At 34.3% G+C, this 19,196-nt stretch overlaps 1 protein-coding gene across 7 annotated transcripts in view; it reads right to left on the bottom strand.

Annotated features, from left to right (window-relative positions):
- Nucleotides 1-19,196, bottom strand: part of EML5 (EMAP like 5) — a 112,785-nt gene that overhangs the window by 57,224 nt on the left and 36,365 nt on the right. For all 7 annotated transcript variants that reach the window (XR_014584596.1, XM_083836485.1, XM_083836484.1 and 4 more), the window contains 8 exons: nt 16,150-16,351; nt 14,890-15,027; nt 14,243-14,499; nt 10,934-11,146; nt 8,936-9,103; nt 8,185-8,291; nt 7,680-7,798; nt 302-488 (listed from right to left, as the gene is read on the bottom strand). Coding sequence is in view for 6 of the 7 variants with exons in the window: in XM_083836485.1 (XP_083692611.1) it covers nt 302-488; nt 7,680-7,798; nt 8,185-8,291; nt 8,936-9,103; nt 10,934-11,146; nt 14,243-14,499; nt 14,890-15,027; nt 16,150-16,351 (1,391 nt within the window). In the remaining variant the exon portion in view is untranslated. The remainder of the gene's footprint in view (nt 1-301; nt 489-7,679; nt 7,799-8,184; nt 8,292-8,935; nt 9,104-10,933; nt 11,147-14,242; nt 14,500-14,889; nt 15,028-16,149; nt 16,352-19,196) is intronic.

Raw genomic sequence — 19,196 nt, forward strand, 5'->3', positions numbered from 1 at the left:
ATTGCACATTTCTTCCATTTGTTATCATGCAAAAGCAACATAAATTAATGCTGAAAAAAATCTATTCATAAAAAAAGGTTTTAAAAAAAGTAATCATCTAAAGACTTTTGCCAAAATTAGTAGAAAGAACCAGGAGGAAAAAAAAAAATACACCTATGATGCAGCTTTTAACATTAATCGTCAACAGAAATGCAGTCTGCCACCTGAATAAATGTAGGCTGGACTTCCTTTCTCCAAAACAGGCTTTTCAAAATTCAGTGGTAACAACTTCAGTCTTATTGCAGATAAACGCACTTCCTACCTGGCCTGTTGCGACATAGTCCTTTAAGGGATGAATAGCAAGGCAAAGAATGTCATCATCATGACCTAGATAAAAGCGCTGTGTGTTCTGCTGTCGATTGTACACCACTCCCACCGCTGCAACATGGTATACAATTTCACCGGTCTGAGTGTAAAATAAATTGCTTCGACAGTCGTAACCTCTGTAACTAAAGAAAAAATATTTGTGCATCAAGGTCATAACCATACATGTTGAAACTTTATGACATAAAATTAGGCTAAATGCATTTCATAGATGTAAAAGTTCAGATTACTTACCAATTAATATTTTGGTGTTTTAAGATTAACTTTTTTTCCCCCCCAAAGGAACACCAATTTACCAATTTCATTTACTATTCAGACATCAGTACTACTAGCACTAGTTTGAAAGTGGCTGCTATTTAACAGCCACAGCAGAAGAGGAAGTTATCATAGCTAATAATTTTTCCAAACCACATGGAGAATTTAGGCATGCGACAAAATTAAATGAAATAGAAAGTGTCCAGAGAACTAGTTTTGGCTATCTCTTACTGCTCAGAAATCAAACAGCAGAACTTTCTACAAGAATGTGGACAACATAGACACCATAAAATCTAAAGTTTATTGAAACTTTCTAGCTGTAAATAAATACATAATTTTTCTTTCAGGTCAGTTTTTTTTTTTGAAGGGTAACTTTTTTTTTTTTTTTTTTAAGGAAAACCTGTCTCCTTTTAGTACTGACACCACAACTGGCATGAGTAGGCCAATTCCCAGTGGATGTATACCGTGGTTGACACGTTTCTTCCTAGGTGTGATTCAATATTCCATAACAAAAAAATGGCATTTTCAAAATGGTTATAGTCCTACTTTCAAAAGCAATGTAAGAGGCTCAGAAACCTAAGAAATCATTAATCAAACAAGTGAGTTTTAAAGTAATATTTTTAATAATGCTATCCTTGTTAGTGAATGGAAGAAACATTTACAAACACCAACTTAAATCAATTCCTTTCTTTCTTCTGATATAAACGACAGCCCATCAATTCCTGTTTTTACACTGTTAATTCCTTGGTTAATCTGTTTCTGTTCCTGCTCCAGTTCCTACAGATCCTCACTAAATCAACTTTCCAGTTATTTTAGAAAGATACGTTTCTGGTTACATTTCTATACCTACAGTTAAATTTATAGGAAGGGTGTGATGCTTGAATGTGATTGAATTGGCAGTGAATTATTTTGGTTTAGGGATCATTAAACTCTAGCCAAGTATTTTTTCAGTCAACTTCTAACTGAAATAGTTAAAAAAAAAAAGTTCTAAAATGACTAGGAAATCACTCATGACAAACAAAACAACTGAGCATTCACCATCAGCAGCTACAAAATAACAGAAATCTTTAGTATCTATGTTATACTTCACATGCTGTTATTTTCTTTGGGTAATTAAAAGCAAATATAATCAGAACAAGTTACATTATTTTTAAGCAGAAAAAAAGGATCTTTTTGCAACAGCGCGTCTTTAAAGTGTCACATAGACAAAGATGCATCTGTACACATACCAATATGGTATACACAACATGAATGGGATAGTATTTAAGACAACTACTAGATGCAAGACACTTAAAAGGTTTAAATGACAGAAATTACACAGCCAGGGTAGAATAGCCTTTCGTAAATTTATATATATATAAATAACTACAGCTTTCCTTGTGTGTATGGTGTAAGAATATGCACTGGTCAAGTAATAAATCTTTAAGCTGGTTGACCAATTTAGAGCTTAACGCACACTGTTCTGAGAACTCCAGTTATGGATCCATGTTCAGTCATACCAAATCAATACCTTACTGGATAACGGTTTAAACACAGATGTACTAACTTGTCTAACCAGGACCATGGTGAACTAGCAAGTAAGAAACAGACTAACATAAAGGATAACACTTTGCAGAAGATTTCTCACAGTAGGCTTACTAGTCTAGTCTCAAAGAGTGAAAGAGATGGTGATTATTTGAAAATATGTGTTTGCTTATTTGCAGCCTATTTGCACAAACTAATTGGTAGGAAAATACAAAAGAAGTCATTCCCAAAGGAATTTACACACACAATGCCAGGCCACAGACCTTCTGAAATATCAGCTGAGGAATTTTCATTGAAAGATTTCTATGCTTCCTGCAGCGTTCCCAGAGATGTTGTAAGTAATAGTCATAGATTAACTCTGGAAGAGCATACAATTTTATGTTCATGCTGAGGAGACACACTGTCGTTTGAATTGTCTGGAGAATTCTCATCTAAACTGTCACTGACTTTTTTTTTTTTTCCTAAACAGTTAAATACAGAGTGTGATTCCTAAGCTTCAAATCCCCTTCTATCCTTTCTCTTATCCATGTATTTTGGGTTTAGGAAAGTACATCCCCTCCCAGTTAGAAGAGTTTCAACAAAAAGTACAAGTAACAGGACTCCAAGTCAGCTATCTTTAGGCCCAGCTCTATCAGCCTTTCTCGATAAGAGAGATGCTCAAGTTTCTTCATCATCCTAGCAGCCCTACTTGTTCCAGTATGTCATGTCCATGTCTCTCTTGTACTGGGAGCCCAGGACAGGACACAGTGCTCCAGGTATCGCCAGTCCTGAATAGAAGGGAAGTATCATCTCCCTTGAGTTGCTCCAAAGCTCTTCCTCATTCAGCGCAGGATATTGCTGGCCTTTTTTGCCACAAGGGTGCATTGCTAAATCATGGTCAGGTTGCTCTCTACCAGGACCTCAAGGTCCTTCTCTATAGAGCTTGCTTTCCAGCCATGGCCCCCAGCCCCCCAGCACGTACTGCAGCATGGGGTTATTCCTCCTTAGATGCTGAACTTTGCATTTCCTCATTTTCAAGTTCTTGAGATTCCTCTCTGCCCTGTTCTCTGCCTGTCCAGGTCCATCTGAATGGCAGTAAAGCCATCTGGTGTGCCAGCCACACCTCACAGTTTTGTATCATCTGTGATACTGTGAACTCTCAAGCTGGGTTTCATTAAACCACAAACACAGTGAGCTTCTGAAAACAGCAAAAATGTGGTAGTACAGAAATAAAAGCTTGTAAACAAGCCTTCCTCCTACCCACGGTTTAGATTGGTACTCACAAGCAGATTTCTAACTTCAGGGTTTCTCCCAGTCCAGCGACCTTTCAGTGTCTGCTGAGTTACTGCCCCTTCAATGTTTCTAGAAAAATTTGTTTCCATCAGCTCTGGGGCTGTTTTATGTCTGCTCCCTGTTCTTGTCAATGTGACCTATTTAGACTTACAATATAGGTGCAGTTTTCAGACAGGCTTCAGTCTCCCCCCACCCATACCCTTCACTAAAAAATTCCCCCAACAGCAACGTGTGGTTATTTTGAAGTGGAATGATTTCTGCCTGACCCAAAGCACAAGAGTCAGTCAAGACAAGCAGGCACGTTTCTCTGATGCCCACACCATATACAATTACCTACCTACCTATGAAGAAATGAAACAAAAATAACCTATCATGGTATGCAACAAAACCATCTTAAGGACATGACAACATTCAGTGAGGGGTAGGGATTATGGTGGTGGTGCCAAAAAAGATATCTGGACCTATTCTTGCTCAGACATCATTTTCCTGTGCTTCACTGTGCACTCAACTTTGTTAACAATCTTCTTTGCAAGCACAGAATAATAAAATCTGTGATGAAAATACAACCCATATGAGACTATTTTAAAAAGCAGTTATGAAAGCAAGAAATACAGATTTTTCTTATCTCTTGTTAAAACAATTGGCTATATACCCTTACGTTAGGCATAGTGAAACTAAGAACATTAATGTCATATATCACAGGAGTACCCAAAACATCCAAAATTTATCTAGGATGCAGAAAAACAGTTCTTTATATTTTTAACTTACTCTAATCAGAAATTTGGGTTTTAGTTCACTTCTTCCATTTAGTTTTTTTTAAAAAAATTGTTCAATCATTTACAATTAAAGTAAAGCATAATTTTGCCAAAACATTGAGAAGCACAAAGAAATTTTGCATCCCAGTTAAACACATCTGATCCTTCTTATGTGGCAGTTTATTAAATCCCTGACTACATATGCACTTTTCACTGAAAGGATAAAGTGGTGGACTCCAAGTCCAAGCAGATGTGAAAAAGATCACTCCCTCAGAATACGCTACACAGTTCCAAAATACTTACATCTACATATTAGAACTGAGGTTATTAACTAAGCTCAGAGAAAGCACAAACAATTTTTTCACATGCAGAAAGCAAACCACAGAAGTCATTTACAAGACATGTAAATTAGTGACTAAAAACTAAACAGTAATGAAAGAAAACTCTGGATCATGTTTCTTGGATAATGTATAACAAGGCACAATAAAAACAGTACTGCATTCTGTGGTAGTTGATGTTTTCAGGTAGTCTTCAGTAACATCTAATCATCCAGGATTGATTCAAGTTATCATGATAGTAACTTTCAGAAAAGATAGCTATCTCAATAATATTCAGAAAAAAAAAAAAAGGAAAAAAAACCACACCTTTTGCCATTATCAAAGTCACAAATAGCCAGGACTGAATTCAGTTTGAGATTTAAGACATGTAAGCATAGTTGGGTTAGATATATATTTTGACCAACAGTGTTCTGTCAATACAGTCAATGGAGCCTGCAGAGCTACTCAGGTGACCAGAAGTCAACATTTAGTTTCACCGCCTAAGCTCCACTAACTACTGAATGGATCTCCACTGACTGTAACTAAAGTTGAGATACACAGATAAGAACACCTACTTTTAGTAAATAATTGTAAATTCCTTTAGTCTGAAGCTGGATCCCACCCACAATTTCAAGTTCCACATCTATAGCCAATCAGGGACAACTTCGTAAGTGGTGTGATACCTGGGAAAGAAGTAAATTCTCTGATGCTGTAAATGTTTCAAAATTTGTACATAATTCTTTGAAATATTTATGGGGAAAATTTAGAATACAGTACAATGCTCCCCTGAAAACCTCCAAAAGAACTGAATGTCAAAATAGACATGCCTGAGACAAGTCTTCAGCACAAAGGTAGAGAGAAAAAAAGGGAAAAAGGGGGGAAATATTGCCTTATGGCAGTAATCATTTTCTCAGAAGTGATCACTTATAGCCTTCTCCCTTCAGATGCTATTTGTAACTATTTGCTTTGGCAAGAATCCATGCAAGGTGTCATAAGACTCATTTCTGAGCATGAGAAATCTCATGCCATCTTCAAACCGTAACCAAATTTCACCTTATAATCAGGGCAGTTTAATGAATATAATGAAACAAACTAAATCTTGCTTAAAGCCTTTGAACAATTTTATTTATTTCAAATCTTGTTCTTGTTAGATCAGCAACATAGCTTTCAGATAATACAGGACACAAGTATTATATCTGCATCCTTATTCCTTATACCAAAAAGAAGGCATTATAAATGTTGGGTCTGTGAAAACGTTCTTCTGAATACCTCAAAAGATGTATCCTTTCTATGTTTCTGAACCACCATTGTCACACATGGTGGAAGGAAAATAGAGGATTAGTTAAGAAGAGGCCAAACTAGTTAGCATACCATTTTAATAACCTGCTTCTGATGATGATTGCATCAGATCTCTTAGAGAAGAATGCACTTAAAGACTAGCAGTTAACAGAAGTTGCTTCCTCATCTGTATTAGTCAGTGGCTGGCTCACATACAATAAGCATTATTGTTCTTATCCCTTTCCAAAATAGGAAGTAACCAGAGGTTTAAAAGATTTCTTATAGGATATTAAAATATTTTAAAACTTCATCTTTCAATGCAGTTGACGAATTCAAAACACAAAAACACCTCAAAAACAAAAGGAAAAAGAGTTTCCTATTTCCCTAGTTTGAAAAAGCACCACTTTTTACACTTTCAAGGAAAATCCAAGACATTTCCATTGCATCTAAAGAAAGGTGAAGCAAAGCAGACTTCCTGAATCAGAGAATATGCCTATTACTCACTTGGATGTGGGTCACTTTAAAGTTAACAGCCTGGACTTTGAGAAAAATCTGTTGTTCAGCATGGATTCTTCATTAGTTTCCTTGATGCACATTGGGTAACCAGACAGAACTCAACTGGACATTCTACTTCTGGTCATTCCTGGATATTCTGGTCAAGCTTCACTTCTGTTGTGAAGGAAATAACAATAATCCCAAAGATCCAGGGCCCTTGCTCGTACTACATCTTCCTCAGGATCATTTGGTTTGATTTCTTAGATCAACTTTTAAAGACTATGTACAGCTACCCATCTTAATGCATTTCCTACATAGATATAAAAATCTTCAACTAAGAATTCTGGGCCACCAAAAAATAGAAATTAAAAAGAAAACAAAAAAATAACTTTGTATTAAGTTTCTTTTTTGTCATTATTTCCCAAACTGTTCCTTAAACTTCATGTCTGCTACAGACAGAATCAGAGTTGAATGATTAACTATTCTTAACCAATTAATTCATTAAGCCTTCCATGTGGAGCTCTTTTAATACTAAGGGTCATTACAGACAGTAAAGATAGACAGCATCAGAACTTATTGTTCATTTAGTTACTTCTAAGAAGTAACTTGCATTCCTGCAAAGAGGTATCTTTTGAAAAGAAAACACAGTATTACCCAACTTCCAATGCCTTAATTTAACAAAGGCTTTGGTTTTGCTTTGTATGAAGGGAATTTATGTTTCTGTACATTATTCTCATGTAGTAACATCTATCAGTTTGCTTTAAAACACCACATCTTTGTTCTGATGAAAAAATCTTCAGTTATGAAGAATTATGGAAAACTACCAATCCCAAAGATGAAATCATAGGATTTCAAGGATGCATCAGAAAGTTATTTTGTTACTCAATTATTAGCACCAAAAAGAGAATGAAACTGAATTCTAACACACTTACAGGATCTAGTAAGAAATTAAATTTAATTCCTAAGCTAACAGAGGTACTTTTAAATTCTTTCAGATTAAGTATAGAAAAGTGAGTTTAGAAATATATATTTAATAAAATACTGATAAAACACCAGTTATTATAAAACCCAGGAGTCTTCAGCTAAACAAAAATTTCTATTGTACCTTCCATACCAAAAAGATAACTATTACTTTTCAGGGACTGAAAAATATGGGTGATAGTCAAATATTTTATTTAGTCACCTCTATTCAAATAACAAACATCAGCTAAATTTTCAGTGTAAATTCACTTCAGAATTCACATTCAGAACAATTCTAGCTTAGCATTAAATGCTACCATTAATTTAATGCAAATTTACTTTCAGAGAAATAAATAAAAACACTAAATTGCAAAGCCTTTCATTATGTTTTTAAACCACAAATACCAATCTCAAAAACAGTAGTCTGCTTGTATATTTTAAAGAAACCTATTTTTCATACCCATGAACAAAATGTAATCTTATACTGTTCCCTGGTGCTCTCTCTCGTCTCTTAGAAGCTGCACTTTTTCTTTTTTCTTTGCATTGCTCTTTAAGTTGAGGTAGATCTTCTTTGTAAACCTTTAAGAAAAAGTACACTTGTAAATTAATAGATTTATAAGAAAAGCGTGTTTCTGAGAATTCACCCACAATTATCACCCACAAAAATGTTACACGGACACTTGAAAAAAAGTCTCCAGTAACTGTAGTTGGTGATTTTACGTTGCGACTTGGTTTTAAGCTACAACCAAAATTCTTAAAAACATGCTAGGAACAAGTGAAATCACTTTCTGTGTGTGTTTGACTTAATATTTTGAATGCATCAGATAGTAATAATTCTCATGATCTTGCTCAATTTCTGCTGAGTTCTCTGAGTCCTAATTTCTCACGTTTCAGTAGGTCCTGATAAAAGACCTTACTTAAACCCCAGGAAGCATTCCAACTCCCATCAAAACTAAAATTATTACCTGTCGACGATAGGTGATCTGTGTCTCTTGCTCAATTTCAGAGTCCAGCTCTGGAACATCAGACTGATCTGAATCTGATTCATCGCTATTAGAATCAACCAGACTCTCTGTCACCAAGAAAACAGAAAATGAAGCAACCTAAATTACAAAACAGGAAACGTTTGAAGTAGCTGCTTAATGTTTCTGATTTGATAGTCAATAAAAATATTAAAAATATTAATATAGTTGATTAACATGTTGATATAACTCATCATGACTCCAGTCCTCCAGACAATTTCAAATGTATTTTACTTCATACACTGTGAGTAACATACAAGATTTAAACACCAGTTTACAGACCAAAGATCTTAATAACAGCTGTATCAGTCAGTGGTAGAACATGATTTTTTTTTTTCCAAATATTAAACGCCTATAGATTGTTTTTTAAAACAATCCAAAATACCTTAACAATTACAGCTTTTAAATTATCATCTAAATACTTCAAAACTTTGATCAGATGACAGAATTTTTAAATTTTTCCATTGCACAGGGAACACAATAGTGGTATGTGTTTTTTTTTTTTTAAACAATGTTGATAAGACTGATCATACATATAATGGTATGTGCAAGTATGAGGTCATGCAACCAAGTACTTCAGGCAGCTGCAAAGTTTAAAGAATAACAATTTCATTCAATGGCAATTTTGAATAGCTGTTTCTATATTGGCATTAAACAATTTTACTTAACACCCCCTACATTATAAATTACTTACCTTGGGGTGCTATATGAAGAGAATCTTTCAACTTCCGATCAGGGACAAATTTCCACTGAAAGACAGAATGATCAGCTCCCCCAATGGAAACAACCCACTGGTGATCGTGCGACCATCTGACATTTGTCACATGAGCAGAATGACCAAGATATTTTTTAAACTTTGCTCCTAGAACAAGAACAAAAATCCCTTCCAATACACATGGAATAAATGTTCCAGAAGCACAACAGAAAAAAAACAAACAAACACATATAAAGTACAACTATAAAAAGTCAGAGATTAGTTATGACACTCTAATTACTAGTAATTAAGCTAATTAATAATAATAATGCTGATTAATAGCAGTAACATTTTGCACTGTCTTCAATATTTAGTCTTTTTCTAAAAAAAAAAAAACAAACAAAAAACTTGGATTCCATAATATGTCCCTAACAAGTTAAACAGAGAAAATACAATAGTCCTGTATGAGGTATACTAAGGAATATTTTTTTCATTTAATGCAATTTATTCGTGTTATTTATTTACCCCACTAACCAAGATTTTCCCAGTTACTATTTCTACACTGAAAAGATGTCATTATTTAAATCTTTAAATTTAAATGTAAATGTTATATCATTTATATACAGCTTAGTGAAAATACCCCCATCTGTGCTCACAGTACTGGTTCCTGCTTCTATTTTTGTGGGATTTGAGTGCTAAGCACTTCCAGCAATTTGTATCATCACACCTTTAGAAGCTTTAGTAATGGTAGTATAACTGTATCACATTTTCACTGGCTCCTGCATAATTACAACACAATGATTACATCAGTTAGTAAAAGGAAGGTATTAACAGCACTCTTCAGATTTATAACTCTAGTACAAAATAGGGGATAAAAAGGGAACAAATTCAATTTCCTTCAAATTGACAGATTTTTTTTTCAAGAACATGTTTTTGGATTATCTCAGGTACTGCCTTAGGAGTCTCAGGTTTAAAAATAAAATTGGGAAGATTGAAATTATCATTATCACCTTTTACACATAGAGTTGAGAAAATTATGGAGGAATATCAGTTGCTTAAAAAAATTTTCTTTAATAGCATATATTGCTTAAAGACATATCCTAAGACCCAGCAAGATCATCATATGGCTGTAGTCAGCATTAAATATGCAGTGCTGCAAAATTGCAATGATGCAACTATAATACTATACTAGAATACTATAATTTCTTCTTTCAAAAGATAGATATTTGAACTAGTCCCCAGGCAAACTTTTTTTGGTTAAGATAACACTTATTAAAAACTAAGGCTTGAAGACAGAAATTTACCTCTGGGATCAATGCTTTGTTTCAGTTCAATTGTAATAGTGTCTAGAATGGAGTTCTTCAAACAGCTCTAAAAAAATGAAGTCCTTCTCATCAAACATATGTCATAAAAGATACATGTTTCTCTCTTTTCACTTAGTCATGAACAATAAAACTAAAAATGATAGACCTTGCTTTAGGCTTTAGTTTTAAAAATTTCACTTGAGATTTGTCATTACCCTTCTTAAAAATTTGAGGGAAAATGGGATTTAAACTTCAAATAACATACTGTGGAACAGTCTGATAACAGACTACATAGTCTGATCTTTGTAGGTCCCTTCCAACTGAACTGTTCTGTTCTATTCTAAAACTACTCGAAGACCAAGGTAAAAATGATTAAAAATATAGATCTTATTAAAAGGTGGACACTGTATCGCCTCATGAAATTCTATCCAAAAAAAAAGAAACATTTTGCAAAATAAAAGACGCATAAAACTTTTGATTATTCTATGCAAAATAAAATAAAACACTGTTACAGTTACTATTGCGGTTGCCAATACACCATCCTGTCACTGTCTGTCACCTCTGAGCTCAAACTAAACTACTAAGAATAAATTGGCCATTTATACAATTTCTTATAATATAAATCCAGTTTTCTAAAGCTTTTTCTTGAGTAACCAAAATTCATAAATATGCATTTAGGAACTCAAGGTACTACCTTTTCTTAGACATGGGTATCGAAAGAGCTTTACTATTCCATAATCGTCAGCTGTAACCATAACTTGTCCAATAAAATTTGCATCCACAGAATTTATATCATTTATATCTGAATATTTGGGCCAAATTCCATTAACTTCAACACCAGAAACACAAGTCCACGATGCCCACTGAACACCTTTCAATTCCTCCTTGCTTGATACTTCCTTTCCACCTAAGAGCAAAATAAAAATAGTGAGTTACTTACAGTTTTAAAAAATGTAAAATTCTGAAAAAAATATTTGAAATAAAATCCAACAGAGATTTAAAACCTGGCATTCTAATACTATCCTGATCTAACTCTATTATGACCAACATTAGTTGTAAGGCTTGTCAAAGCTACTTAGCAGAAAATCATGGACTTGGTACTTTACAGTTTTATTATTTCTTGTTATCTGCTTGACACTGTGTTATTTTCAAATGTTTGCTAAAAATAATACATACAGCCATTCTGAGATAAAGTATAGAAAAGTGGTCTCCTTGAACTATTCTAGAAACCTAGGTTATTTGGAGCAAACATTGAAGAACTCATTTAGATTTGGCCCCATTAAGTTATTGACAACAACTTGTCCATGCAAACCTCATGACGTTCAACAAGGCCAAGTGCAAGGTGCTGCACCCAGGTCAGAGCAATCCCAAGAACAAATAAAGGCTGGATGGAGAATGGAGCGAGAACAGCCCAGAGGAGAAGGACCTGGGGTGTTGGTTGATGAGAAGCTCAACATGAGCCAGAAATGCGCGCTTGCAGCCCAGAAACGAACCGTATCCTGTGCTGCATCGAAAGCAGCGTGGCCAGCAGGGTGAGGGAGGTGATTCTCCCCTTCTACTGTGCTCTCGTGAGACCCCACCTGGAGTGCTGCATCCAGCTCTGGGGCCCCCAGCGCAAGAAGGACATAGACCAGTTGGAGCAAGTCAAGGAAGGCCATGAGGATAATTGTGGGGGGCTGGAGCACTTCTCCTGTGACAACAGGAAGAGGGAGTTGGGGTTGTTCAGCCTGGAGAATAGAAGGCTCCAGGGAGACTTCACTGTGGCCTTCCAGTATTTCAAGAGGGCCTACGGGAAAGCTGGGGAGGGACGCTTTGTCTGTAAGTGCAGCGATAGGACAAGGCATTGACTTTGAACTGAAAGAAAGGAGATGTAGATTAGATATAAGGAAGAAATTTTTTACTATGCACATGGTGAAGCATTGGTACCGACTGCCCAGAGAAGCTGTGGATGCCCCATCCGTGGAAGTGTTCAAGGCCAGGCTTTGAGCAACCTGGTCTGTTGGAAGGTGTCCCTGCCTGTGATGGAGGTTGTAATTAGATGATCTTTAAGGTCCCTTCTAACCCAAACCATTCCTTGATAATACCAATTTTATGCTTATATCCTTGTTATTTTACACTATCTCTGTCTGTACGATTGTTTCAATCCCACAGAGCTTCATGAGGAATATTAGTACTGAGTCAGACCACAGGCCCATTTAATAAATACTATCTTAAAAGAGGAGAGGAAGGGAAAAAAGAGAAGAAAAAAATAGGAAAAGTTCAACTGCTATGTGCTCCTCCAGAAACTGGAGAACTCCAGTGCACCCCTTTGAACATCCTTCAGCCCTAATGAAATAACTGCATTCTTTGACAAGGTTTACCTTGTAAGCTCTTCCCATTACTAATCCATGTAAATGATGACTATTAATACTGGTTATATCCATGATTAATTCCTACAGATCTCGTATTAGGCAACTCTACGTTTCTTATTCATTTACAATGGAATTTCAAGTGTTTCAGGATTCTGATCATTGTTTTAAAATATTTAGGAGATTCTTTTAACACCCCCCATGCCAAAATATTTTATCTATTTACATTAACAGGCTTTCAAAATCACATGTTCTAATTATATCAAGAAATTTCAGTCTGAAAGCTGCCTGTATAACTCCAACTTGTTCCTCCTGTATGTACATATTTGATACAGTCTAATTAAGTTCTCACTTACTATCCTTTCATGTTAGTTTTCTGTCTCATTCAGTGCACAAAATATAAGTTGCATATAGAATGAATTAGATGCTTCAACAAAAAGTCAGAAAAGGCTCCATGGAACTATGAATAATGTACAGTGCAAAGTAAATATTGTATAATAAATGAAGAGGCAATGCAGTAAGCAATAGTAATAAAAATCACAAATTATTAAATACAAAAAGCTTGAGTGGGAAAAATATAGAATGGAATTACATAAGTGTACAATGCACAGAAAAAAAAACAACAAGTCAAACCTTTTGGCAAATACTGCCCTTGGCTTATTACAACTATTATCTACTTAAATTTGAAGATTTAAGACATACTATGCGCACATCCTCTGCAAAAGGAATTGTCTTGATCAAAACTGTTTCAAGTTCAGTCAAGTTCAGACAGCATTGTCTTGAAGATACTTACAATAGTGGGGTTGTTACATATTTTGAATCTGAAAACTATATTTTAGTATACTATTTAACATTGCAATTTTCTTTAATAGTCCCCCGCCATGAAACAGGAAAAAAAGAGACATTTGAACTTACATTATCAGAAGACTAGCCGGCTAAATATCACTGTGATTATTTTATTCATTTTGAAGGCTATATGACTGAATCATACACGTATCACAGCTTTGATATTTCTTTTGCTTCCACTGAAGAATTCCTAGCATTGCAGTATCCTTACATTAGGTACTCTTATTTTCTCCAGAGTAACCTACTCCTGTTATGTTTCCAAGTTAATTTGCATTTGGTTTCTACCTACTACAAATTTTTCACTGCAAAAACTGTTTTAAACTAAATTCCTCAACTCGACCACAAATATAGTCCTAGAAAATGAGATGACTCTTCCGAGACAATATATTGATTTTTCCATATATTTTAAAAAACACACAGTGCAAGCAAAAGATAATCCATTTAATACACAAGTTTAATAAGTGCAATGGTATTAACCTATTGCAAAATTTAATTTGAATGTAAGGCATTATTTATCTTATTTTTCTAAGAAAGTAAGAGCAAAGATTTACTTTGGAGAAATAAAATGAATTTTAAGTCAGCATCTTTACCATGCAGCATTGATAAAAAAGAGTAAACATTTAAGGATAAAAATATTTAAGTAACTTTGGCAGAAAATGCTATCTTTATTCAAATAAAGCAAATCCTTTTATAGATTTAAAAAAATCTTAATAATCCAATGCTTTGAACCAGGATTAAGCTCTCTTTATCAAACTACTATACATTCTGTAATTTGCAACAAATATCATAAAGGCAACTTGAAATCTTACTTGGCATCCTGTAAAAAAGCCTCTTCCCATTGCCATCATTGGTCTGTAAGTATTTGCTGTCTGAAGACCAATCCATATGGGTGATGAAACTTAAAGATCCAATACATTCTCCAATTTTCTTGTATCGCTGAACAACACCATATATATCCACAGAGCTGTCATTGGAACCAACAGCTAGGAAATTCCCATCTGGTGAATATTTCAGTTCATGAATAGCTTCTTTCCTGTCTTTGATATGAACAACCTCAGTCATATCTCTGTAGTATGAAAGAAAGCATGTCATAAGTATAGAAGAGCCTTATCATACTGTCAAGATCCCAGTTGTAAAAAAATAAAAATTTAAAACGATAAAGTGAACTATCATATGTGCGAACACAGCACTAAAAAAACTTCCTAGAACATTGCCATTCTTTCCAAAATACCAGTGTACTCTTACAAACGTGTTGTTACAGAAAGCCTCTGCCATATTTGTACATATATATTTAAATAATCTGAGCACTCTTAGGATCAGTAATTTAAAAACAAATTTAAGTGGTCTCCTTGGGTGTGGCTGCTACGTTATTAATATATATACAATTTATAAAAGCAATTAGATAACATACTTGAAAGAGTTTATAAGATATCTATTCTCAATTTTTGTAACCTACCTGACTCGAAGCACTGTGAAAGAGCCATCCTTCATTCCAAGAGCAAGATGGATTCCATCAGTACTAACTGCTGCACACCGAATGGGTTCCTCCATATTGCACCGAGCGATCAGAGCATGATCTATTAAACTCCAGATTCTAAAATAATGATTACAAATACAAAGAGCGGTTTGTAACTGTGTGATAGATAGCATGAAGCCTGCAATTTCAGCAGAACACTGGACGTGGTAGTGTCCCATTTTATAAATATATCCATTAATAAATATCCACAAGGAACACCCAGGACAGATGAATGAGTTTTGCATATAAAAAAGAATAATCTTACATTTAATGGTGAGAGATTCTATAATGACAAGATGCAGGAACAGGTTAATTTTGTCATTCTGAATATAAAAATAATGACGTCATATGATAAGACATACTTGTAGATGATTTTGAAAGTTCAACTATTTTGTTAATTATTTTAGCTAAAAAAGATAAAGAACAGTTAAAGACTTTACAGGCTAAACATAGCCTTTCCTATTAGCAAACCATCACTCGTAAGTCCCTACATATAACTAGGTATTATTATAAAATCAAAGTTGTTATTACAAAATACACTACATCTACCATTTACAAGATATATCTGGCACCCTAGAGTAGAATTTTAGTATTCCTGATTCAAGTATTATTTTGATTAACCATGTTAAATTTAAATACTTACTAGAAATGTCACAACATTTAATTTGTAAGAAAGAAGGAAAAAAGGCATTTTTGACAAAAAAAGGTAAACTTGCAAATGAGTAATTTACTGTTTGTTTTTTCCAGAAAATGGATTCTATTTAATATGTATGTATTAGCTTGATGCAACTCTCAGGCTAAAAGTTAATTCTCATCATTTTAAGAGTGAAAATTGTAAGTTTCTACTGTAGTTTTTTATCCAAGTGTAACTTGCGAATGCCTAAGATAATTCCTGGGGGGAAAAAAAAAAAAAAAAAAAAAACCACCAAAAAACACTTAATGGGATGCTTGTGTACAAGGAGGAGTACATTACATTAAGCTAAATGGAATTTGTTAAAATTTTGTACATTTCATAATTTTTGTTAGCTATAAATTCTGACTTTATTATTATTAGAGGGCTCTAATTTCATGCTTCATAACTTCACTGGTTTAGATGCACTTCAGTGCCAATGATATTAAAATACATCACAATTACATTATCTAGAAAATGAGTTGTTTGCATCAAAGTGCATGCAGATAAAAAAAATAACAAAAATCAACCTGACTGATCGATCATCGCTTCCAGTCATTGCTAATGGTTTTGTAGGATGGACAGCCAAAGCCCACAGCTCTCCTTCACAGTGCCCCTGCATTATCAGGAAGGGCTTATTACGCTCATGCACCACAATTTCAAAAATCTCACTGTCTTGCGTCCCAACAAGTATATGGTCTCCTCTCCAGCAAACACTTCTTACAGACAGACCTGTAGAAGGAAGAGATTGTTACTGAGAGGAACGTCCTGTGATTCTGTGAAAATAGGTAACATAACACAATAAAACATGGAGAAATATAAAACCAAGAAAATGTCAAGAAGTATCCATACTTCTCTTACTCCCCCATTTACTCCCTTTATCTATTCCACATCACATACCACTGCTGTTGGAACATTAATTTTTCAACACCAGTATTTAAGAAAATCTAAAGTCAATCATAAGCCTTTTCTTTTTTTTTAATAAAGTAAAGAAAATGTAGCCAATTCTTGTATAACAAGTTCTCTGAGAGAGGAAGACAATACTGACCTTTGCATCTCAAAGTCTGAATTTAATACCATTAAATTTCAAAAATAGGTAACAAAAAATAGAAATTACAATTTCTGATCAAACCTTGGATCTATATAAGTAGCTGAATGAATTTCAATTACGTAAGTGCAAAAGCATCAGTATATCATATATTAGATATGATAACCAAAGAGCCCAATACTTTCCAGCTTGTTTCTAAGATGCTACCCCTAAAGCAAATCCTTGTAACATCTTAGTGTCTGATTTCTGACACCCCTCCCACCAAAATAATAAAAACAGAACTCAATGGAACAATATATAAAAGAGTTGAAAAAGGGTTTATGATGGAATTTAACATGCATTTTTGAACAACTGAATTACTTTCCAGGTTTACAGTGGAGCTGAGCACTCACAAACCGCACTTACTGTGGATAAGGTTGTGAATAACAAAATGAAAGTTAGGATAGTTCTATGTGGAGAACTCAATCTTAGACCCCCCCAATATGTACCTTTTAAAACAGGTTGTAATTATTACAATCTGAGAGTGCAAGTCAATTTTGCCAATTTCAGCTCTAGATAAATAGATGGAAGAGAGAATTACATTAGGCATTGCTACGAAAACACTGACTTTTGTGAAGGGCGGGTCAAGAATGGCCTTTGATAAATTACTCTGGAGTAATAAGGGTGAGAAAATTTTACCCATCAAATGAGAGAAGTGAATACTGTATGAGTTGATGTCCTTCTGAAAAAATATTTTTGATTGCGTAGAGGGAAAAGAAGAGCCTTATGTTTTTAAAATTATGTAGAAGAAAAATTGCAAGGCTCAGAAACAGTTTATGTGTGGTTCAGCAATTCAGTTTGTTTTAACTGCATCGGTGTTTTAATTCTGACAAAGTAAGCTTTCAAAGCAAGGCTCCTGATCATGCCTACTTACCATGCATTGCATCACAGGACAGCCCTCAAATGCACAGTAAGAGTACTTCCATATGAAACAGAACTGAAAGGTGTTCAAGGAGTGTCCTCAGTGCACTCCAACTGCTATGTAATATTTAGTCCACTGAATCAGACTAGAGATAATGCCCTTCAAACACTCATCAAAATGAATATATATTATGCTAATCAAGCCCTCTGCACCAACTGTTTTGGTTTACAAACCTGTTCATATTGTGCTGCACTGGTGAATATAGCACCCTACCATTCAGCCTTAAGATCTAAACATTTTATATTGACATTTTATTTCTATATTGCCCTACAGTGTTCAAAAAAAAAAAAAAAAACAAGAAAGAAATAACCAGAATCTTTGATGAAGAATGATTAAGAGATCTGTTTTAGTAATCTGGAACTTTTCTGGTGGAAGGAGATATTTTGAAATACAATTTGACTATTTGGAGATATATCTAGAGTCAATTAATTACTCTGAGCCATTCAGAGAGATATGGAACTTGAGGTAGCATTCACAGATGAAATTACCAACAGATAAGAGTATAGGAGCAGCAGAAAATGCAAGTAAGAAAATGTGTAGAATGACAGATCATAAAGGCAGTCCTCAAAAGGATATAAGTAAGAAAAATCATATATGCAAAAGACCAAAGGAAAAGATTAAGGAAATTGAAATTATGAAAGATACGATTTTAGAACAAGTTATTAGCTGTGCTATGTGCATTTCACAAGTAAAGAAAAATGAAAGTGGAGTTCTCATAATTGATGAATCAAAGGAATCAAGAGAGTTCATAGCAAATGACTGCTCCATGGAAAGCAGAAGAAATGATGTGGAGTGGAGAACAAGTTTGAAAGAATGAAATGAAACGTAACTTTCAACTACGTGCAATAGATTTGAGAAACAGCAGCCGAGCAAGTTTAAAAGCCAAAATTTCTGACATATCTGAACAGGTCTCTCTCTTCCTCCTGCTCCAATAGTATTTTCCCAAATCTGAACCTTTTTTTTTTTTTTTAGCACAATAGCAAGTGACAATTTTTGGTCTTGGGATAATTTCCTTGGCAAATATCAAGTTACTGATATGTTTTATGGTTCCTCAAATTACAGGAAATTTTATGCACGCAAAGGTTCACAAGTGTACCACCAGACTTATCACTGAAGATAGACACACTTTTAGAGAATTGAAAATTTAACAGATGTTTCACGATTTCCTAATAGCAGTCACTGCTATACTAGGTATTCATTCCTGTTGTTAAAGCAAATAGATACCTGTTTCTGTTACAGACCTAAAGGAGTTACAATTAAATAGAACACTGTAAGAAAGAAAGTATCTACAAATAGATTGTTTTGAAGGGAAAATATAAATTAAAAATAACAGAAATGAGAGATGCATCTATATTAGTAGCATTTTGAATGAGACACAAAAGCAGAAAACTTTCATGTCAAAATGCATTGAATAATGTACAAATTCTCTTAAGAGATACTCCAGATCTGCTAAGTTGATTTTAAAAATGTTAAATTAATTGGGTGATAGAATACAGAAAGACAGAAATGCAGGTGAAGGCAAACATATTTTTCCTTTACTTTTGACAAATGTATTAATGTACTAAATA

Source organism: Anser anser, assembly GCF_964211835.1.
Source record: "Anser anser genome assembly, chromosome: 5".
Lineage (NCBI taxonomy): Eukaryota > Metazoa > Chordata > Aves > Anseriformes > Anatidae > Anser > Anser anser.